The sequence below is a fragment of the Solea solea genome, chromosome 17, assembly GCF_958295425.1.
Source record: "Solea solea chromosome 17, fSolSol10.1, whole genome shotgun sequence".
In the NCBI taxonomy this organism is placed as follows: Eukaryota; Metazoa; Chordata; class Actinopteri; order Pleuronectiformes; family Soleidae; genus Solea; species Solea solea.
This window is the reverse complement of record NC_081150.1, coordinates 19,385,092-19,408,792: the sequence shown is the minus strand read 5'-3', so window position 1 is coordinate 19,408,792 and position 23,701 is coordinate 19,385,092. Positions and strand designations below refer to the sequence as shown.

General features: G+C 41.4%; 1 protein-coding gene across 1 annotated transcript in view; it reads left to right on the top strand.

Moving 5' to 3' along the window:
- igf2r (insulin-like growth factor 2 receptor) overlaps positions 1-21,203 on the top strand; it is a 47,414-nt gene extending 26,211 nt beyond the window's left edge. The window contains exons 26-51 of the mRNA XM_058612751.1: positions 471-558; positions 661-870; positions 995-1,125; positions 2,225-2,328; positions 2,447-2,580; positions 3,121-3,317; positions 4,425-4,551; positions 4,661-4,792; positions 6,061-6,220; positions 6,794-6,902; positions 8,605-8,686; positions 8,927-9,060; positions 9,156-9,305; positions 9,395-9,550; positions 9,906-10,116; positions 10,242-10,394; positions 10,876-11,110; positions 11,368-11,504; positions 13,020-13,137; positions 13,418-13,564; positions 14,176-14,360; positions 14,460-14,646; positions 15,343-15,492; positions 15,996-16,065; positions 16,299-16,592; positions 16,829-21,203. Of these exons, the coding sequence (XP_058468734.1) occupies positions 471-558; positions 661-870; positions 995-1,125; positions 2,225-2,328; positions 2,447-2,580; positions 3,121-3,317; positions 4,425-4,551; positions 4,661-4,792; positions 6,061-6,220; positions 6,794-6,902; positions 8,605-8,686; positions 8,927-9,060; positions 9,156-9,305; positions 9,395-9,550; positions 9,906-10,116; positions 10,242-10,394; positions 10,876-11,110; positions 11,368-11,504; positions 13,020-13,137; positions 13,418-13,564; positions 14,176-14,360; positions 14,460-14,646; positions 15,343-15,492; positions 15,996-16,065; positions 16,299-16,592; positions 16,829-16,987 (3,960 nt within the window). The 3' untranslated portion in view covers positions 16,988-21,203. The remainder of the gene's footprint in view (positions 1-470; positions 559-660; positions 871-994; positions 1,126-2,224; positions 2,329-2,446; positions 2,581-3,120; positions 3,318-4,424; positions 4,552-4,660; positions 4,793-6,060; positions 6,221-6,793; positions 6,903-8,604; positions 8,687-8,926; positions 9,061-9,155; positions 9,306-9,394; positions 9,551-9,905; positions 10,117-10,241; positions 10,395-10,875; positions 11,111-11,367; positions 11,505-13,019; positions 13,138-13,417; positions 13,565-14,175; positions 14,361-14,459; positions 14,647-15,342; positions 15,493-15,995; positions 16,066-16,298; positions 16,593-16,828) is intronic.
- The last annotated feature ends 2,498 nt before the right edge of the window (positions 21,204-23,701 follow it).

Below are 23,701 nucleotides of genomic sequence, written 5' to 3'. Positions count from 1 at the left end.
TCAACGCCCTCGTTCGTGTGGTTATTATAGTACCTTAAATTTCGGCCTATAAGCCGCTCCTTTTTTCCTACGCTTTGAACCCTGCGGCCTATACAACAGTGCGGCTAATTTATAGATTTTTACTGGCTAACGGCCACCGGGGGGCACTCTCTAGCAGTAAACGCAAAAGTGAGACAGACGCGGGGAAAGATTATGCGCTGAAGATGAAGACTTCAGTGGCCAAAACCACTTTTTTTCTGACCTTTTTATGGTTAAAATAAGCTAAAAAGAGTCCAGACAGACATATTGAGGCTCGGGTGTTAAAGGATTAAGAAGTGTCGGCACATTCCCTCCTTGGATTTGAGGGAATTGGACCTGGAAAGTCTTTGAAAAGTCCCCGAATTTCATGTCAACAAGCTGTGGGAGCCTTGTTTACGTTTTATCTGCAGCATGACGTGTTGGCTCACTCATGACGCGTCTGCATTTTCCAGGGCTCCCCCATGTTCGATCGCAAAGACGGCTGCGAGTACGTCTTCATCTGGAGGACGTCTGAAGCCTGTCCCATCAGGAAGTCTCAGGGTAAACACACACACACACACACACACACACACACACACACAGACACTGATATTGAAAATGTATGTGAAGTTTCTGTCGCTGACCGCGAGCTCGCGTTTTCAGGTTCAGAGTGTCGCGTCCGTGACCCGAAGACCGGCTACGAGTTCAACCTGAGCTCCCTGAAGGGACAGGATTACCCGGTGAGGAGCGGCAAGTATATCTACCACCTGTCTGTCTGCGAGGGGCTGCGGAGAGGCGTGTGCACACACGCCGTCACGGGCATCGAAACCGTCTCGTCCTGCCAGGTGGACGGACAGCAACACAAGATTGCAGGTACGAGGGATGGGACGACGTCCAACACACTTAGAATAAGTGAACTGTGATGACGTGGGGGACGTAGCAGCCGCTTCAGTCTTAATGTCGTGTCATAATATCGCGTAAATTCCCGCTCCTGCAGGAATGGCGAACCAGATCCTGAGCTACGTGGGAGACCAGCTCATCCTGAACTACACCAGCGGAGAGGCGTGTCACAAGGTTTACCAGAGGTCGACAGAGGTTCACTTCTCCTGCCACCCGGACAGGAATCCTGTGAGTCTGAGACACACACACACACACACACACACACACACACACACAGGTTTATGTAGCTGTACTTCCAAGGACACTTTCATTGACAACCTAAACTGTCCATCCATCATCTTCTACCGCTTTATCCTCCTCGTGCTAATAGAAAAGAACGCCTTTGTTGTCCTTCAGTATGTCATTTGGGGTCTCTCATTAAAGCAGAACTGTCAAGTCAAGTCAGTTTTATTTGTATAAAAACCAACAAAACAACAGGAAGTCTGTGTCATGTGAGAGGAAATGCAGATTATACAGAAATGTGAAATGCAGTAAAAAAAAAAAAAGAAATAGCAGGGAATTGTAACGGAAGCAAATAGAAGAGAGAGACGGGTGGTTACAGTAACCGTAACATGTTTAATTTCGATATTTATATCAATATTAGTGTTAATGAAGGGGATGTGACGAGGCTGTCGGTGTTTTACAGTCACAGGGTCATCCCACACTTTCACACACACAAAAACAATAGATTCAATTAAATATATATATATACAGATTTTCCACTGCGCAGTCGTACAGTTTTTCATTAGTAATTGTACCCGGTACTTGGTACTTTTAAGCGGGCTGAGCTGATTGATCATGTGATCGTAGATCATTTAAAAAGACTCAAGAATCCCTGAACACATTTAAGTTAATCACTAACATTTAGCAAAGAAAATGTCTAAAATCTCAATATTAATATTAACAGAGGAGTCTGGTGTATTTAGCGACAGCGCTGCTGAAATCCGGCGAGTCACGACCCGTTCAGTGGTATTTCAGTTCAGTCACTGTTCAGTCACTGAACGATTCTGTGAGTGAATCTTTTTTTAATCAACTGATTCTAATGATTCAGTTACACCGAAAACAACTGCTTTACTAGTTTGTGTGTTTGTGTCGCTGGTAAAACCTCATCACGGCAGTTTCACGCAGCCGTGCTACGACGACTCCGCCCACGTTGAGGAGGAACTATACCAAACCGAGTAGAATTAAGCTGTGCTACAACTGTATAGTAGCCCTGAAATACTGTACATGACCGTATCTTGAATCATGTTTAAAATCTGTGTGTGTTTGTGTTGCTTTGCTTGTTCAGGGAGTGCCAGAGTTCATCAAAGAGACTCCAGACTGCACCTACCTGTTCAGCTGGCCCACCGCTCTGGCCTGTGTCCCGGTCAAAACCACCAGCTGCTCCTACAAGTAACCACAATCCAGCCTTCTCCTCCTCTGATCTCCGTTTTCTTCCTCTGATCCCGCCATGTCTCGTCTCTTCTTTACATAGCTGGTTAAAAACTAATGTTACGTGTTTTGTCCTCAGTGACGGTCAGGGCCTCTCGTACGACCTCTCGCCTCTGGCTCTGGACTCCCGCAACTGGGAGGCGGAGATGCCGACCGCGAGCACGGACAAACGCTTCTACATCAACGTCTGCCGGTCACTGGTGCAGCAGGAAGGTCGGTGTTGAGTTTATTCAGTAAAACAGTGATTTTGAGGAAACAAATGGGAAGTTCACTTGAGCCTAGGATTGTCCTGATTTGTCAAAAGTGTGTTTTTGCTGCCTTTGAGTGCTTGAATCCATCCTTAGGCCTTGATTTTTGCCCCACCCTAAAAACATTACAGAGGACAGAGGCTGAAACCCCCCTGATTTTATCCATTCAACAGAATAAACACAGACTTTTCTGTCTGGAAACTGAAGTTTGTTGACCGCTCACTTTCCTGCACCAAATTCCACAGAGAAAATCATCAATTTTTATCTCGTAGGGAGACGGGAGCTGCTGGTCTACTGCTGCCTCGTGTGGTGAATTTGTGCCACCACAGTAAATCAGAATTATGGATTTCAAACACCAAAAATCACTAAATGACACATTTGAACTTAGAGACGGAGGCAGCAGTGGATCAACAACTCCTGTGTGCTGTGATGTTAAATTGTTGATTTTCTCTATGGAGTCGTGTTATTCCTGAATATACATTTTCTTCTGTTCCCCTTGCGTCAGGTTCGTGGAAGTGTCCGTCCAATGCGGCGTCCTGTGGGAAGGTGGGAGACGAGTACCTGAGCCTGGGACAGGTGGAGTCCGGTCCCACGTGGGACGGAAGCGTCCTGAAGCTGCAGTACACCAGCGGACAGACGTGTCCCGACGGACACCGAAACCGCAGCAGCATCATACGCTTCAAGTGTGACAGAGACAAAGTGGTGAGGGATTTGTTTTTCTTCCTGTCAACAGCAGCTGTTTGTCACATGTTAGCACACTTGGGTGAAGAAAAGAAACACTTGTCTGTCTGTCTCTGTCTCTGTCTCTCTTTCTCTAACTCTGTCATCTCTCTCTGTCTCTCTCTCTCTAACTATGTCTCTCCCTGTCTGTCTCTGTCTCTAACTCTCTGTCTGTCTCTCTCTCTCTCTCTAACTCTGTCTCTCTCCATCTCTCTCTAATTCTGTCTCTGTCTGTCTCTCCCTGTCTGTCTCTGTCTTTAACTCTCTGGCTGTCTCTCTCTCTCTAACTCTGTCTTCCTCTCTCTCTGTCTCTCTAACTCTGTCTCTCCCTGTCTGTCTCTGTCTCTAACTCTCTGTCTCTCTTTCTCTCTAACTCTGTCTGTCTCTCGCTGTCTGTCTCTCTCTCTCTCTCTAACTCTGTCTCTCTAACTCTGTCTGTCTCTCTCTCTCTAATTCTGTCTCTCCCTGTCCGTCTGTCTCTCTCTCTCTCTAACTCTGTCTCTCTCTCTCTCTCTAATTCTGTCTCTCCCTGTCTGTCTGTCTTTCTCGCTCTTTCTCTAACTCTGTCATCTCTCTCTGTCTCTCCCTATCTGTCTCTCTCTCTAACTCTGTCTCTCTCTCTCTCTAATTCTGTCTCTCTCTCTCTCTCTCTCTCTCTCTAACTCTCTAACTCTGTCTCTCTCTCTAATTCTGTCTCTCTCTGTCTGTCTGTCTCTCTCTCTCTCTCGGTCTGTCTCTCTCTCTCTCTCTAACTCTCTAACTCTGTCTCTCTCTCTAATTCTGTCTCTCTCTGTCTGTCTGTCTCTCTCGCTCTTTCTCTAACTCTGTCATCTCTCTCTGTCTCTCTCTCTCTAACTATGTCTCTCCCTGTCTGTCTCTCTCTCTACCTCTCTGTCTGTCTGTCTCTCTCTCTCTCTCTCTAATTCTGTCTCTGTCTAAATCTGTCTCTCCCTGTCTGTCTGTCTCTGTCTCTAACTCTCTGTCTCTCTTTCTCTCTAACTCTGTCTCTCTCTCTCTCTCTTTCTAAATCTGTCTCTCCCTGTCTGTCTGTCGCTGTCTCTAACTCTCTGTCTGTCTCTCTGTCTCCAGGACTCCCGGCCCACTCTGATCTCCGCTCTGGAGGACTGCGTCTACACCTTCCTGTGGTTAACAGCTGCTGCTTGTCCTCTGAACAGCACGCAGCACGACGACTGCAGGGTCACCAACCCAGCGACAGGTCGGACCATCAAAAAAACAAAACAAACAACAAACAACAACAGCAGCAACATGTGAGCCTCAGGATACAGGCCTTTAACGTGTCTCTCTGTCGCTCTCCCCTCTCAAAGGTCACCTGTTTGACCTGAACTCACTGACAAAAGAAGGCGGTTACACCGTCTATGACCACCAGGAACACAGGAAGATGTTCCGCATTAACATCTGTGGGAACATTGTCAACGCTGGATGTAGCCCAGATACAGGTGTGTGCTGCTGGCCATTTTACAAACAATGGTGTATTTTTGTTTTATTTTTGTGTGAACACAACTGAAGTTGAAATGAAAACCAGGCTGGGCTCTGGCTCTGGCTTAGGCTCCACCCCCGGGCCAAGATTCTCTTATCTTGTAATGTTTAAAGCCCACAAATCATTAAAGATTCTCTATTACTTCCTGGAAAATAGTCTTTTTTTTTTCCTGGGTTTTAAGACGTCTCCTGTCCGGGGAGAAAAAAACAAAACAAAACTATGAATCCGTCGTTCTGACAGTTTATGAAACACTGAGCATGTGCGTCACTGCTGTTTTAGTCCAACGCCGAAACACAGAGCAGAGCTAAAGAGTAAAATAATGACAGACCTGAAATCTTCAATGATTCACTGCTCTTTTACCGAACTCACGCCTCAGCCAAGGCTGTACAGACGTTATTATATTTACACAAAATATTTAGGTGAATGTTTGATCTGCACCCACAGCCACTGTTTGGTTACATATGCCAGATTCATATAAATAATTAAAACTGTGGATGAGAAAATGGCAAAACTGTTCAGCATTCACTGATATTTTTTTCATGTTTAAAACTCACAAATCGAGTCCTGAATTCTCTGCTGCATTTTAATCCAATCATTTACACAACAACCCTCAACGTAATGTGACTAAAATCTGACAAAAAGACATAAAGTGAATGTAGATATTCAGAATTATTTATTTATTTTCACGCTTTGGTTTAATGTCACACGTTTTTTTTTTTTTATACTTTGTGTTTCTAATGCCGTTTGTCCGTTACGCTTTTATTTTGTAAAGCACTTTGGTCACCTGTTGTTATAATGCCTGTCGACATAAAGTCCATCACATGTTGTGGGTTTTTAAAAATCCCTGGATTTAAATGGACGTACAGTGAAATTAAATCTGAAAGCTCTTCTGACTTTTGTCAATTAGTCCGACTAAGATCAAGCTCGTCTTAGTCGGACTAATTGACAAAAGTCAGAAGAGCTTTCAGATTTAATTTCACTGTACGTCCATTTAAATCCAGGGATTTTCTCTAGTGATCTTCTCTAACGTGACATTACATAACCGAATTATTGTCTTAGTCCAACTAAAATCGGACTTTGAACAAGAACGTAAACAACAAAAATGTGAATTTTCTCCAACGTTATTCATTAGAAAGTGAATTTTTGATTTATTCACTTGTGTAGTTTCTCCAAAGTCTGATTGTTGCACCTTTTTAATATGGAGTTTTTTGTTTTTTTTTTGTCCAGCCGTGTGTATTAAGGAGACGAACACAGCCGTGAGCGGAGGTCAGGTGAGCAGGAAACTCTCGTACAAGGATCACGTGGTGGAGCTGACGTATGAAGGAGGAGGTCCCTGTGCGGCAAATCCAAACCTGAAACACAGCACAGTCATTCACTTCATCTGCAGGTACTTCCTCTTCCTCCTCTGCTCTGTTTTTGCTTTTATTATATAATAACTTAACTTAATTTAGTCACTGAATGTTCAAGGTTTTCAGAAGCGTTTGAATTTTCTGGATAAAGTGCTTGAAAATGCTTCCTTCACAACAAAATATACGTGTGGCTGAATATTTCACTGATTAGATGGAGGAAATAAAACTCTTTCAATGTGATATAATCACTTTTGAGTTTATATTCCTTATAAAGATGTCATTAACTACAGCTGAAAATGGACCTGTGCTCGAAAGGTGCTTGATTTTCACCTCGGAAAAGACGTATAAACTTAAAATATACAGTTAATTATAAAAAAAGGAAGTTTTATAACTTTCATTTTTGCTTTCAAGTTATTTTAGATAAAAATGTAACACTATAACCTTCATAACGATATTTATTTATTCTTTTTCTTTTCAACTTTAATAATACTTAAACTTGTACTTAACATTTTCATTTGACTAAATAAATCATGTCTCTTAATTCTTTTAGTCGTCGTAAGACTTTATTATTTACTGACTAATAACTCATATTTTACCTTGTTTTCCTGTAGACCACCTAACATGGGCTCAGCTCCTCAGCAACCGGTCCTCATCGACTCTGACGCACAAACCTGCACACACTTCTTCTCTTTCCACACACCACTGCTCTGTGAACAGCCTGTAAGTACATCTGCACGTTTGTCACTCAAAAGGCACTAAATATTTGTTTTATTTTATATTTTAAATATAAAGATTTGTAATTTTATTGAATTAATATTTATTGAAACAACTTTTTTTGGAAAATTTTGGAAGTTAAAATATGTATTTTTTAAATTGAAATATTCACATATAAGGAAAGAAACCAAATCCCACAGAAACAGATGTGTGGATATGTTAATAGTCTGTGGATCACAAGACATGGGCGCAATTGAACATGGAATGATTCATTTATTTATTTATTATGTAACATTAATAATTAAGTAAGTAAAAAAGTAAAGAGAATGAATCTTATTTTTCTAGGGGAGTAGCACAGTTTGGAATTGAGTCTGGAGTCTGTAGATTCATATTTTGTGAATAGTTGGGGTTAGAGATGTAACGATATGAAAATTTCATATCACGGTTATTGTGACCAAAATTATCACGGTTATCAATATTATCACGGTATTGTTAGATGTGTTCAAAATGTTCAAAAAGTACTGAACACACACACTGAAATCTTTTAACCAAGTTTTATTTAAAAAAAATATATTTTATATTATATGATGATTATTATTATTATTATTAGGGACCGAGCACTCACACAGTGTGCAAGGACCTATTGTAATAGAAGGAATTATTATTATTTATTATCATCTGACTGACTGACTGACATGCGCGCACACACACACAGGTCCTCGGATAATAATTAAGTAGCAGTGGTCGTACACAGCATAAAAATAAAATAAAATAAACACAGAAACAAACACATTTTGCCCTGCTACGGTACGTGTCGTCTGCACACTACTCGCTTCCGCTGATAGCGCCCAATAACATGTATTTTTACAGGAGTAACGTTAGGTAACACTTAACTTAGGTTTCCTTTATTGAGAAAATAGGAACGTTTTACAGACAAACCATGACATTTCCCACTATTCCGAAATCCCGTTTTTGTTGACTTACATTACACTCGCTGAAAAGTTGTGGGTGGTGGTCACGGAGATGCCTCATCAAATTAGAAGTGTTACCCCCCTTCACGGAGTTTTTTTTTTTGCATTTTCTGCACAAGGGTTGATTGTCTTCAATTACTATACCGTCAACATCCTTTAAAAATACAAAATATGCCCAGACCTCTGATCTTGTTTAATTACTGGGGGGCAAAATCTCTGGAGCGCAGGTGGCTTCAGCCGTGTTGTCACAGGACAGACAGTGGAAACTGCGCATGCGCGCCCGCTTCTGAGCGAGTGCCGTTCAGGTGCTGCTGCTTCTCCAGGAAAAGAGCAGTATCACTGAGTTTTTCGGTAATCAGTTGCGGTAATCAATCACGGTTTTCACGATAATTAAAATTTGAAACGGTAGTACTAACCGTCGGGAATTTTACCGTGGTTTATCGTCATACCGGTAATCGTTACATCCCTAGTTGGGGTGTTATATCTAAATTTTTTTGGTAAATCCAGTACATACATACACAGATTCCGTGAGATAAAGTGTTTACTAATGTATTCATATGCAGAGAGGCAGGGTTTGTGTCCTTGCTGTTTTATTATTTCAATTTAAAAAAATTGTCTCTTGACTCATTTCTCCTAAATTCCTTGTTACTTTTCTTTTCTTGTTGTGTCTTGTCTTTCTTTTCTGTCTTATTTTATAGCTTCTATAAAACTGGATCATTCTGCTTGTTTGGTTTCAGGTGAAGTGTTCAATCCAGAACGGCTCTTCTCTCATCGACCTGACTCCTCTGATTCACATCAACGGTTACTACACAGCAACAGGTCAGTGAGCAAAGCCTTTAATTCATCAAAAGTTCTCCTCCCATCTTAAGCTGTTTTAGCACATGTGCTCCTTGAATTGGAGGGAATTGGTCCTGGAAAGTCCTTGAAAAGTTGATGTCATAGAAGATGTGGGTGGGAACCCAGGATTTACCTCCCTGGTTGAGACATTTTTGACAAGGGTGCTGTGGCTTTTTAAATGTGAACATTAGTCTCTGTTTCTCTCGCTCTCTCTGCTTTCAGATGAGGCCGTGGACCAAAGTGACGGATCCTCAGACTTCTACATCAACGTCTGTCTTCCTCTGAACCCCATCCCGGGGGTCAGCTGCCCCGCCGGGTCTGCCGTCTGCATGGATCCTGATAACGGACCACCAGTGGTGCGATATCAGCTGTGTTCAAATGAAAATGTCTCCGTATCGATTGTAGCCTTTTGATTTTTGCCGTTTATTCCTTCATTCCCGTCTCTTTCCAGGACATTGGACGAACAACCAACGGTCCAGAGATCGACAGCGCAACGGGGGAAGTGTCCATCTCCTACAACAGCACCACCAAGTGTAAGGAGGACCCAACTCAGAACTACACGTCCACCATCATCTTCACCTGTCAGAGAGGCCTTGAGCTGGTGAGTCTGCGCTTCTCTTTCATTCATTTATGACAACACACACACGCACACACACAGTTATTTACAAACCTAATCTGTGTGTAATCCAGGGTTCTCCACGAATGGTGAAGCTGGAGTGCGTGTATTTGTTTGAGTGGGCGACGCCTGTGGTCTGTCCCGATGCCACGCACACCAGCGGCTGCCAGCTCACCGACACCCAGCTGCAGTTCACCTTTGACCTCTCAGCTCTCTCCGGTGAAGTGCAGGTGAGACGATTACGTCACAGTGATTTTAATTTATTGCAAGAAAAGAGGAACAGCTTGAGACACGGATTCTTGCCCTAAAATGGCTGCCGGCATCGACACGAGGAAAAACAGATTTTTAGCCGCTTATGAAAAGGCTCAACCAATAAAACCTACACTTTATTTGCGGTTTTATTTTATTTTTCAAATCGAAATAAAAGAGCGTCCACGTCTCATGCTGCTTCCCTGCTCAGTTAGCCCTGTCTTTGTGTCTCTGCATCATACAACCACACGTCTAATACCATTCTAAGTCATACTGTAGGTCAGAGAAGCTCATCCTGTTAAACACAGCATTAAAAGTGACATCTGGATGTTTCAGGTCCCAGCAGCGTCAGGCACGTACCACATCAACGTCTGTGGGTCGGTGGCGGAGCCGGCGTGTAAGAAGGGCGCCGTTTGCCGCGTGTCGGATTCTGGATCCGACAAGTCCGCTATGTCGTACGGCATCAGCAAAGCCATGACCATGGACTTTAAGCATGAAGAGCAGGCCGTGTTGATGCAGTATGGCGGAGGAGACCCCTGTCCACCAGGTAAATCCAACACTCTCTTCATTTGATTGTTTGAGAATCAAAAATGTGTTTTTATTTCCATCGAAAGAGTTTTAAAAACTGATTTTTCCAGGCTCAGACGAGTTTTCTTGTGTGTCTCGTTGTAGTGACGACTGAAGGCGACGTGTGTGTGTTCCCCTTTATCCTCATGAAGAGGACGTACACCGAGTGCACCACAGACGAAAGGACAGACGGCAGGAAGTGGTGCGCCACCACCGGCAACTACGACACGGACAGGAAGTGGGGATTCTGCAACGCAGGTGACGCATGAAAGACCAACAGAAAACTCTGTGCTTCCAAGATCCTAGATACCAATTTTACATCTTTACATGTCCTCTTTTGTCCAACCAGTCACACAGAATGTTCAATTTACTCAAATATAAAACCAAAAATGAGGATATTCATACACTTTGAAACCTAAATTCATCAAATATTTCTTAGTTTTTTTTACTTAAAAATGTACTTAAATAACTGCTTATGTTTTCTTCTAGTGACTTAGGTTGCACATTTTTTTCTTTATCATTCATTATCGATATATTCTTTATTGTCCAATAAGGAAATTTGTCTTAGACTTGGACGTAACACAATAAAAACAATAATGCTAAACAACACATTCAAAAAAACTTGCATTTATCACATAACTTCAGGGTCTTTTGATTTAGATTTTTCACTCGTTTTGATTAACTGTGCAGCCCAAAGCTGTCTTTCTTAAATCGTCTCCATCTCTTTTGTCCCCCGCAGTCTCGGGTAAACATCAGTCCTCCATCTTGTTCACCTGTGACCACGCTGTGGGCCACGGCGCGCCGCAGCTGCTCTCTGAGACAGCGGGCTGTTCGGCCACGTTCCAGTGGAAGACAAGCAGCGTTTGTCCGCCCAAGAAGATGGAGTGCAAGCTGGTCAGCCAGCATCAGACCTTTGACCTCCGGACCCTGTCCTCCCTCACCGCGCCGTGGAAGTTCAGCCACAAAGGAGACTCGTAAGTCCGGGGTGTTTAGTTATTTATTACCTGCTTTTCATGTTCATGCTTTATTACTTTAAATGTTTGTCTCTAATTTCCACTTTATTTACATACGATTTCTCCTCTCCCTCTGTCTTCTCTTCTTTATCATCTCTATCTTCACTCTTTCATTTCAAAAACTGGCGAAACCGTTACACGAAGCACCTGAGCAGCCACTTTTTTTTACTGTTTCATGATTTTTTACACTAAACTTTTTCCTATCTGTGTGTCGGCAGGTATTTTATCAACCTATGTCAGCAAATCAACCATGGTTTGCCAGGTTGTCCTGAAGGAGCCACCGTGTGTCGACGCCTGGCTTCAGGTGTGACTCAGACTCTGGGCCGAGTTTACACTCAGAAAATGAGCATCAGTGGTGAGTGATCTTCTCTAATGATCTCTGTTGTCGTTTTTTATTTATGTGGAAGTGTACGGCGGAGCATCAGGGCCAAAAAATGTGTAATAAAATCTTTCAAGAATAAAGTCAGATTAAAGTCGTAATATATAGTCGTAATCTTTCGAGAGTAAAGTCGTAATCTTTCGAGAATAAAGTTGGAATCTTTCAAGAATAAAGTCTAATAATATGAGAATAAAGTTGTAATATCATGAGAGGAAAGTCATAATCTTTGGTCAACAGAGAAAAGAGTATAATATAGATATAATATTGAATTTTGAATAAAACGTGAGAATCCATTCATGTTTTTACGGGGGCCTGGAAGTGCAAACCAGTACTACAAAACTTGAAACAAATTCACAAATACAGAAACAAATTTACATTTTCTAAAACAAATTTACGAAATGCGAAACACTTTTACAAATACCAAAACAAATTAACAAAAGCCACAGTTCTTACGGAAAGTCAATGTCCCAATTGGTGCACGTGACCCGGAAATGATACCATGACTTCTATGTGTCGTAAGAATGAATACTTGTGACCGAGTGATGTTTTGTCATGGGTGTATTATAAGAACTGGATAGAGCACCGCCCCTTTGGCTCCTTTCATTCCTATGGAGTTGCTCACACAGTGCATATGTCAAAAAAGTTCAAGTAGGTCTCGCTGCAGACTCATGATCATATTATTGAGCTCGTCAGACCACATGACCAACACGCAATGCATTCTGGGGGGGATAAAGGCAAAATGCCGGTAGTCTGGCTGTTTACTTCTTTGTTTAGCTGCTGGAACAATAACAACGTGTTAAAAGTAGTTTTATAACTCCAGATTAATTCACTCTAATTCATGTGTTCATCACATTTATCAGTAACTTTATGAACAGATGTGACGATAAGACATCAGTGGTGAAGTGAGCGCAGGTCTCACACGGTCACAGCTCCTCTGTCCACCATCATCTACCCCGTGTTCGCGATGTCGGTATGAATCCACACAGCAGCTCGTTACTACATCGATAATAAGGTTAAAAATAAATCCTCATGAGCGACGAATAAATAACTAAAACCTGTTTTGTCGTAATATTTAAAAAAATGTAAAAGAAAACCCCTCATTTCCTTCATTTATTCACATTTCTCATAAAGTTTTCACATCGTACGGTTCACTGACAGTAGCGCTGTTCCCGAGACGCCACATGACCGCGTTTTTGACATATGCACTGTGTGAGCAACTCCATAGGAATGAAAGGAGCCAAAGGGGCGGTGCTCTTTCAAACATCACTCGGTCACAAGTATTCATTCTTTCGACACATAGAAGTCACTGTATCATTTCTGGGTCACGCGCAGCAATAGGGACATTCACTTTCTGTAAGAACTGTGGCTTTTGTTAATTTGTTTCTGTATTTGTAAAAGTGTTTCCCATTTTGTAAATTTGTTTTGGAAAATGTAAATTTGTTTTAACTTTTGTTAATTTGTTAATTTTTCTTCTCCTTCTTCTCTCTACAGATGGAAACATCTCCGTCAGTTATTCAGCAGGAGACGACGTGTGTGGGAACGGCCTGAAGGCGAAGACGCTGATCCAGCTGAGCTGTGGCTCCACTGTTGGACATCCAGTTCTCATCAGGTGACAGACGCACACACACCTCCATGATTTTAGCCTCCTTCCAGTTAATGACACAACAGTGTTAAAAGTAAAGATTTAAAGTTTCTCTGGGTAAAGTTCACTAAGGGTGATTTCTCAGAAGACTCGGTCACATGCAAACACACGTGTTTTTCCACGTTTGTCTGAAGTGAATCCAATTTTATATGTTGTGTGTTTTATGGGCAATGGTTTTTTTTTTTTACATACATAGAGAGTTTTCTGAAAATCTCTCTCGTGTGTGTGCGTGTGTGTGTGTGCGCAGAGTGGACGAGGCGTCGTGTGAGTTTGTGATTGGCTGGGAGACGCGGTTGTCTTGTGCGGTGAAGCAGCGTGAGGTGGAGATGGTCAACGGGACGATACAAGTTCCAGACACAGGGACCATACTGGACCTCGGAGCTCTGTATTTCAGGTAACACTCGCTGCCAACGGCTCGATTCTACTCCTGATACAAGCTACGAGTCTTATGTAAAGTAGCTTAAAGGTATACTTGAGTAAAACTACCTAAGTATGTTACCTGAAAATTACTTTGGTAGAAGTTGAAATCACTTTTTTATTAATATTACTTAAGTAAAAGTCTGCTGGACAACTTGTTGACTACTTTAAAATGTCTGATGTCGATTGTAGGATGGATATGAGTGAGTGTTTGTGTGTGTAAGAGAGTGAGGGTGTAAGTGAGTATGAGTGACTGAGTTTGTGTGTGTAAATGAGTGAGGGAGTTGTCTTTCAACTGTAAGGTTGTGGGTTCAATTCCTGGCTCTGCTAGTTTATACACTCCTGATCAAAATTTTAAGACCAGTTGAAAAATTGTTGCATTTTGAAGCACTACTTAGAACCTTCTTAAGATCCAACAGTGCAATGCTTTTCAACTGGTCTTAAAATTTTGATCAGGAGTGTATGTGTCCTTGAGCAAAGACATGTGTGATGAAAGACGTGTGAATAGGTGAAAACTGTCGTGTTAAGCAGCTCATCGAGACTAGAAAAGCTCTATCCAACTACAGACCATAATTGTTCTCCTCGTAGTCACCACCAGGCGTCTGGAGACATCCGTCCCAATGGCGACCGCTACATCTACCACATCCAGTTGTCGGGCATCACCAACAACTCCCTGTCCAGCTGTGTGGGCGCCAACATCTGCCAGGTGAAGCTCAACGCCTCCTACAGGCGCAGGATCGGCTCGTCCAGCAAAGCCAAGTACTACATCAAAGGTAAGAAAAACAAGGTCCATGTTTTCTGCACTGAACTTGAGTGTTTAGGTCCCAATTTGATGACATTTCCCTTGTGCTTGTTTATTCTCCGTCCCTCAGGAGGAAACCTGGACGTGATGGTTCCCTCGGAGTCGACATGCGGCCGCGAGAAAAACAAAATGGTGTCGTCCACCATCATGTTCCACTGTAACCCGTCGGCAGGCGTCGGCATCCCGGAGTTCATGCTGGAAACGGACGAATGCCAGTATCTGTTTGTGTGGCACACGGACGCCGTGTGTGGACTGACGTGAGTGAATTCACATTCTTACCCAAATTTTATCTGCTTTTCAACCACATGGAAAAGGCATTTTGGGAACCCCTGAAATGCTATTTTTCGCGAAATCTCAAAAGGATACGATATAGTCTCACCTCTGTCTTCGTCCCTGCTCGTGGCTTGTTTAGTCTTTTACGATAACTTTTATTTTCTTTCCTGAGTTCCTCTGCAATTCTACAGCGCCACATACAGGCCTAGCATGTGTACTACAGCGCGTGAACGAGGACATGACAGAGGAACAAAAAAGATTGCTTCCGTTTCGTTCCACGTCCGTGTGGATAGAGCCTTAAAGGTCTTTGGTTCCTCTTCTCACATTATTCATGGTGTCTGAGAACACGCGACAAACTGTTTCTCTTTCTGTTCGGGATTTCTTTTTTTAGTCGTGTCTAAAAATGTGCAACAATGAATCCAGTGTGTTATCGAGTCATAACTCCTCCTCAAACACTGTATCGATATAAAAACCCTCAGCGAGGTTTATGTTACTTTATTTTAACTTCATCCTAAAGATGAAGGCTGCAGTACCACTGATGGAGACAGAGGGCGACAGAGAGCAGGACTGTAGCTAAACCAGCTCTGTCTGTTTTTATTTGTCATGATTCCAAACCTATTTTTTAAACATTTAGTGACATTTTTTCTAATTTTGTTTCTTTCTGTTTGTTTTTTTTACAGTAAAGTCGATGCAAAGTCGTACGACGACGACGGCAGCGATGTTCCGGTGACTTCTCAGCAGAGTCAGGCGCTCGGCATCGTGCTGAGCCTCCTGTTGTTGGGTCTGTCTGTTTGTCTGCTGGGACTTCTGCTGCACAAGAGAGAGAGAAGGTGAAGTCACAAGTGTAACTCTATTTTTGTGTCTTTGTCTCTTCATTGTGTCTTTTTTGTGTCTTTGTCTCTTCATTGTGTCTTTATTGTGCCTTCTTTGTCTCTTTTTTGTGTCTTTGTCTCTTCCTTGTGTCTTTGTCTCTTCATTGTGTCTTTTTCTCTTTTTTGTGTCTTTGTTTCTTCATTGTGTCTTAATTGTGTCTTTTTCTCTTTTTTGTGTCTTTCTCTTTTTTGTCTTTGTCTCTTCATTGTGTGTTTATTGTGCCTTCTTTTCTCTTCATTGTGTCTTTTTTGTGTCTGTCTCTTCATTGTGTCTTAATTGTGTCTTTGTCTCTTTTTTGTCTTTTTTGTGTCTTTGTCTCTTCATTGTGTCCTTATTGTGCCTTCTTTGTCTCTTCATTGTGTCTTTGACTCTTTTTTGTGCATTTTTTGTCTTTTGTCTCTTTTTTGTCTTTACTGTGTCTTTACTGTGTCTTAATTGTGTCTTCATTGTGTCTCTGCAGGGAGCTGGTGATTCAGAAAGTGTCCGGCTGCTGCAGACGAGGAAACCAAGTCTCCTATAAATATTCCAAGGTAACTGGTGGATGTTTTTGATGTTACATTGTTACATTTCCAGTTAAGCGCTTCAATTACACATTTTTACTTTGACTGAGTCAGAGTCAGTTATCTGTTGGGCCCCTTGTTGTTGTTCATGTTTAACTTGCGTGAGGCCCTCGAGGAGCACAAGACGTTTACTTTTCCACCTCAATCGTCAAAATGAATAAATAGTCAATGATTTTCTCAAACTTCCTCTTTCAAATCCTCAGGTCAACATGGACGAAGAAGGCGGCGAGGAGGAGATGGAGTGGCTGATGGAGGAGCTTGAGGCCCCGCCTGCGTCATCCTCGTCGTCCCACCGCGGCAGAGGCAAGGGCCGGAGTCACCACGGCAACGGCCACATCACGACCAAGCCTGTGAACGCGGACGGCCTGCGCTCGTTCACGCTGGACGACCAGGAGGACGACAGCGAGGACGAGGTGCTGAGCGTCCCCGGCGTGCAGGTGGTGAAGTCGTCCGGGCTGTCGAGGCAGTCTGCGGCTCAGCGCAGCGTCTTTCTACAGGTGAGTCGTGGAAAGACTTTTCACTTGATTTACAACATTTTCCTGGTGATTTCATGCTCTCACTCGCTGTTTTACAAAGTGATGCTTGGTAAAAAGGTTTCCTGAAGGTGAGATTAAGCTGTGAACGTATTTTTAACACATAACATATGATGCTCTGTATGTTTTGCTGAGTTTTTAACTTGGAGTCCCGGGCAGTTTCTGGCTCAGAACCTCACTTTGTGTCCACTGTGTCTCAGGAGGAGAGCGACGAAGACCTGGTCGGCCTCCTGGACGAGTCAGACCGGAAGAGGAGGAGCGGCAAGCCGCGCCCCTCGGGCGGCAAACACGGTAACAGCGCGGTGACCGACAGGAAACGGGACGAGGACGACAGTGACGAGGACCTCCTCAGGGTGTGATGTCACTTCCTCGCTTCGCTTCCTGTGTACTCGCTCTCTGAACTCTTCTCTCTCTCTCAGTGAATGTCTCCACCGTCACGACCACCAATCAGAAACCATTTTTTTGTTGACTCCACCTACTCAGACTCTGCCCCGCCCACTGCCCACAGACGGCAACTCTGTGTTAGCACACGGTATCTTATTTATTATCGACCACCGATTATTTAAAGTGTTCTTCATGCCGAAAGTGAAAGTATGATCCACGTCAGTCTCGCTAACGTTTACCAACACGCGAACAGAAGAAGAACCCCAGAGGCACAAAAACGTGTTGAAGTGTTTTAAAACGAAAGCTGTGCCATTTGCTTTAGCACTTTACTGTAGCATAAATGAACTGACATCGATTATTTATTTTTGTTTTCTTTTCAACATTTACGTTCAGAGAAAAAAAAAAAACAACTTCTGGGGTTTGGTCTTCAGCAGCAAACGGTACTTTTGTAGGTGTTGTTGTTTCTTTAAAGAAAAAAAAAAGGGAAAATGAAGACACTTTTTTTCTCGTTGTTTACAGTTGCTATGATTCGAAAGAAAAAAAAAGCAGACGATCTCTCTTTCTTTTCCTCTCGGTAAAGAAAGCGCGCGATGCCTTCCCGACGATGACTTCACTCTGCGTTGTTTTCTCTCTCTCGTTTGGAGCAGAGACGTTTGTACATAGACGATATATAAACTGTTCTAAAACGTGGACGTTTTCTTCTTCTTTTTTTTTTGGGTTCTTTATGTCGTGAAAATGTTATTTCCGCTAATTATTTAAATGTCTGTCTGAGCTGATTACGTGTACGTAGATCTCTGTTCTGTGTGGAAATAGAGACGGCCTTAAGTGTGAATGGACGGTCGACGACGACTCGCCGCTGAAAGTGAAACTTGCGATGTTTTTTGAAACTCCCGCTAAAGCCATATTTCTTCAAAGAAAGTTGGGATTTCTTCTTTTTTGTTCTTGCACACTCTCGTACGTCACGTGGCGTTACGTTACGGGGCTCGGTTCCGATTTGTTCAGGTCTGTGATGGTTGAACGTCGTCGTCGCCTTTTTGTCAAAAAGTGAGATTTTAACTCGTTAAAAGCCAAGAGTTGAAATCCTTTTTTTGTTTACTTCTTAGCCAAATGCATGTGATGATAAGACAACCTCAAATATATCAAAGAAACATTGAGTTGACGTCGATTTAACACATTTAGTCATAAATAAGCAGTGTTGACCCAGGATTTGTTGATCCAGGTGAATCCAAAAACTGGTGAATTTACACACTTTTACAGACTTTTATTCCTCACAGTTTAGAATCAGTCCATCGTCTTTTAATGAGAATACTAGTTATTTGCAATTCTGTTTTTCCAGATTACAAAATGTCATAATCCCAAAAACACTGAAAAAACAACTTCAATAATCAATAAAATAACTATAAATACAATTTAATCTGCTGTGCTAATCAGTTAATCTGTCATTTACAAGCCGACATACCCAAATATTTTCATGATTCAGGTACAGTTGAAGTCTCCTTAAAAACGTTACTGAATTCATCTTTAATTTTGTTTATTCAAACTAAAGTTGCCAGTTAAATGCTGCTAAACTGCTAATCTGAATTAAGGGTTTTATTTTGTATCATAATCGAGTTGAAGTTGAAAAAAATATGTGCATTTTTCACGATTTTGACATTTTCCATCCTACAGTTAATTGAAAAAAGGTAACCTTTAGTAAAGAAAAATCATTGGTTTTGGTCCAGATTATCATTCCCTCCCTAAAGTGTTTTAAGGCAGTGTTTTCTATACGGGGACCTACTTTTTAAAAGGATTAATCACAATATAAATCTCTTAACACGTGTGCTTGTTAACATAGCAGCTAATTTACAGCCGTGTCTGTAGATTTTATGTTATTTACAGCGTTCTGTATACACACCCAAAAACGTTGGGGGAAAAAAATTTTGGTGACCCACAAAAATTTCCTGTGACCCATCTGTGGTTCCCAACCAGACTTTGGGAACCACTTCTCTAAAGAATGTGTTGTTAAAAAACAGAAGATTCAGAAATGAATCTCTTAAATATGTTTATAGTGAATGTAAAAACCATGGATTAAACCACATTTTTGTCCATCGGAATTCCCCCTTTATGAGCTTCAACAGTATTGAATCCACACAAACTACAGTTATTAACAGACGTGTGATGTCATCACTAAAGTCCGTTCAGGGTATTTCTAAAGCTTTTTACGCCAATGTAAAAAAAGAAAAAGAAAAAAAGAAATCGCATTTGCGTTGTTAAAAACATCAGTATTTTATATATGTGAGATGTTTTAGATTAGGACGTGCCGTTAAAACGATACGCAAAAAAAACCCGCCACAGTTTTATCGTCACAAACTAACATCGCTGACGGCTACGTCGCACTTATGATGTCATGGTAATGGACGACGTTCGAGGACGAGGAAACACACAGGTAAAGTTTTCCAAAGAACATGAAATTTACAGAACCTGCAAACTGCAAATTCACGGCAATGAGACGTCGATGATATCGTCTGTGACGTGAAGCAAAGCGTGACATTTTAGCTCGTCGCTCGCAGACTTGATGGACATTTTTTGGGTGTTTTCAAACATTTATTTCGGTAATGATTGCGATAAATCTCAGATACTGAGAGAAAGTAGAAGAGACCAGTCTAGTTTTGGTTTTTTAACGTTACATTACACTACAGTAACATGGTAATAGTTTGTTATAAATATAATAACGTAATATTTGGCTAATAGCACTTTATTTCCTCGTGCAAAATCTAGCTATATGATAACAACATTAATCTTACTGTAATGCCATATGATTTCCAGAGTAACAACAGGCAATAGCTAGGAAACAATGACGTTAAATAGTGTGTGATAAGGTGGTAATTACACATTAATAACGTGTTATTTCCACATCTTGGTCATAACACTGTAAAAAGTGCAAAAACAAGGACACAGTACTACTGTAATAACATGTTATTACCAAAAGTTATACGCAGGAAACAACGTAACACTGTTCTTAATAGGTAATAAAGCTGTAACTACACAGTAATAACATCTTATTTCCTCAAGTAACATCTTGGTAACAGCAGTGTAATTAGTGTGGCAACAAGAACATAACATTACAGGAATAACACGTTATTTCCAAAGTAATATGCTGGTAATAACTGTTAATTTTATTGTAATAAGGTGATCATAACAATAATAATCAGATGTTATTTCCAAAGATATAGGCTGTTAACAACATAAGTGTAAATAGTATGTAATAAGGCCGTAATTACACTGTAATATGTTATTACCAAAGTTAACGTCGGGTAATATGTCGGTAATAACAATTGTATGGTAATACTACTGTAATAATGGGACATTTCCAAAGTAATATGCAGTTAACAGCTTGGTAATAACTATTAATTATATGTAATAAGACGTTAATAACAGTATAGATGGTCTGTAACACCTTGGCTTTGAAATTCCCATTCTTATTAACGTTATTACTTTGATTTCTATGGAAATTAATGGTTTTATTCCACTATTACACATTTTTTTTCACCATTCTTTCACCATATTGTTACTGCAGTGTAATGTAAAACATTAGCAAAGAAACTTTTCAAACGTCTCATACGACGTCTCAACCTTTTCCGTCATGTATCCATCGGAGATTGGATTGTATTGCGATGTTATTGAACGGTCGCACAGCCTCGAGGTTGAAGCTGGGTTTTTTTGGGGGTTTTCTCGCACTTTGAGACTCGTCTTGTCTCTGTCCCCAAGGAGACGTCGTAGCACTTCCTGACAAACGGAAAGGTACTGTGTGAAGAAGTCAAAGTTTGAAACGTCTGTTTTGTCCTGCTGCTGTGTTTGGCACCAAAGTCTGCGCGGCTCGGCTGCAGCTGTACCACATGCTGACCCCCAACCTCCCCAAGACCGCACGAATGGACCCTCGAGCAGAGAGCTGCTTCCTGTTTTGTTTTGTTTTTGTTTAAATGTGAAACTCGGGGTCTGAGAGCGAGATGTAGAATCAAACGGGACAAAACATTTTCTGTGAAGATTGGGGGTGATTATGGGAGATCATTATTATGTTTTTGGTTTGTGTAAGTTATGCTGTCTCGTATGTTTCTTTTTCTTTCAGCTCTTTGCCAGTTTTCCTATTTAAAAGAAAACATTGATGTAAAAAAAAAAATGCATTATTTGAATAAATGAGAGATCTGCTGTTTATTACTGTTGTGGTTTCATTGAAGAATCTGTTGAAACAGGAAACTGAAATTGCGACATTTTGAGTCCTCCGAGGCAATTCCTACCTCGAAGGACCGAGGCCGGCTCTACGCAGGGGCAAGAGGGGGCAGAGCCCCCTTAAATAAATGTATTGCCCCCTCAAATCGAAATTTTGGAATTTGAGAAAGCACATTTTAATATACTCACAAAATTAATATACATTACAAGTTGACAAAATAATCTGCAGTGGCGGAAAAATCCGCCGAAAAAGGGACACACACACGATACATCCCTCTCATCTCTCTGTCCCTCCGCTGTGCTTGTATTGACAGGCTGCGCAGCACAGACACGCACACGCACGCACGCACCCCTCAGCCCTCAGTAAACATCCAATCACTGTTGCAGTATGTAAATGAGCCAAGACGTAGCCTGACAGTTTGTGTCAGGTTTCAGCACGGCCACGGAGTGGGTTAGACTTTGAAGGAGCAGCGCCATGTCCACTGCATGTGACAAACTGAAGACAAGTGACCTGTGTCTGACGGACCCCTACGTAAAACCCGCCCCAGGCTGTAGTTCTGTACAGTTTTTTTTTATATATATATATAATCACAGCGGAGAGAAATTCGTTTTCTGAGCTGTTAAGTTGCCAAAAAAAAAGTTCTGCTGTATATCTGTTGTGTTTTATAAATTAGTTTGAGAAGATGTTTTATTATTATTCATAAGACTACCTTTCAGTTTTGTAAATATTGACTATAGTGTGTGAAGTCCTATTTTAGGTTAAAATTTGAGAATTAGGCCATCCAGTTAAGATAGATGTTATGTTGTTGGTTGATAAAATCTGGATGAAGGATGTTTTATTTTTTCATTTTATTTTATTCATTTATTTTATTTTTATTTTTCAGTTTCCCCCCCTGAGGGATTGCCACCTTACTGTGGTCAGGGGGTTTGTGTGCCTCAGTGACCTTAAGAGGCCTGACAAAGTGCAATCCACTTCTTTAGGTTGGGGTTGGACACATACCCTTTTCAATGAAGAAAGCATCGTTACTATAAGCACAGAAAAATAAGTGCTGGAGCATGATGTGTACACATGATGCCCCCTTCACATTTCTAACTGCCCCCTCATATATGCCTGCCTAGAACCGGCCCTGCGAAGGACTCGAAATATCACAAAAGACAAGATTGTCTTCATTTACTTGGGATAAGGACTAATATAATTGACTCTACCTGGACTCGTCAGAACAACTTGAGACTTGTCTGGAAGAACTTTGAAAAACACCGTAGATGTCTCGAATCCTTAGAGAGTTGACCTGAACTTGTCCTATATCACTTAAAACTTGTCTCACATCAGTTAAAGACTAGATTCTTAATACTCGCTCAAGACTCGTCTTCAATGATCTCAGACTTGGACTTTTTAGAGATTAATCCATGAGACTAATCAGCATGGATTAATCTTAATTTACTCAAGACTTGTCTTGGAATCCATTACGATGGACCTATGATGACTTTGACTAGAGTCTTAATCAGGGCCCTTCGTTAATGATCTCAGATTGGGCTGGTCACAGAAAGAGTCTCATCTTAGATTAATCTTTAATGACTTGTTTTAGACAAGCGGTGCTCAGTACGTTGATCGCGATCTACTATATAAAAAAAATAGACGTCAGCCTATCATCCATCCTGTCACTTGATTGATATACAGGGCAGCAAGTCAGATAACATCTGACTTTTTCTGACACTTAGGTCACTGCGCATGCGCAAACAACGGCGCTAAGTGCAGCGGCAAAACTAACAAGATAGCTAGCGAGTTACCTCCAATTTTTAGCCCGTTTTTTTTCTCTTAAACTTAAAAAAGTGTATAAAATGAGTGGGGGAGCTGGACCAATTAAAAAGACAAAAACTTATCACTTTCATACGGAATGGGAGGAGGACTTTTTTTTCACGATGACATTTTCAAAGTGCGTTTGATGATCATTTGGAAGTGTGCTTGAGGCTGGCTGTCAGCAGCTACTGTCCGGACTATGCATCCCTGGCTGATTCCATTCAGTGGAAGTCATCAGAGTAAAGTCAGGTAATGACAAAAAATGTACATAGTTAATTGTTGTGTTGTGCAATATGGGCTCATGTGGTTATGCAAGGTACATCAACATACATTGTACATATAAAGAATTCTCAATATATTTCTAAATAAATATATATTTTGCATTTTTGGAGAAGGTAGATTATTTTGACTTGGTCATTTTATAAGTAACTTGCATGCTGAAAAAGTGTGAGCACCCCTGTTTTAGACGGACACCTGACTCTGACTTCTGACTCACTTGGACTTCACTTGACTCAAGTCAAATTTGACTTGACCATTCGTTAATGATCTCAGACTTTGACTTGTCACAGAATCACAACACATCTTAGATTAATCTTTAATGACTTGTCTACTTGTCTAGACGGACACCTGACTCTGACTTTGGACTCACTTTGATGTCACTTGACTCGAGACTTCATCAGGATAA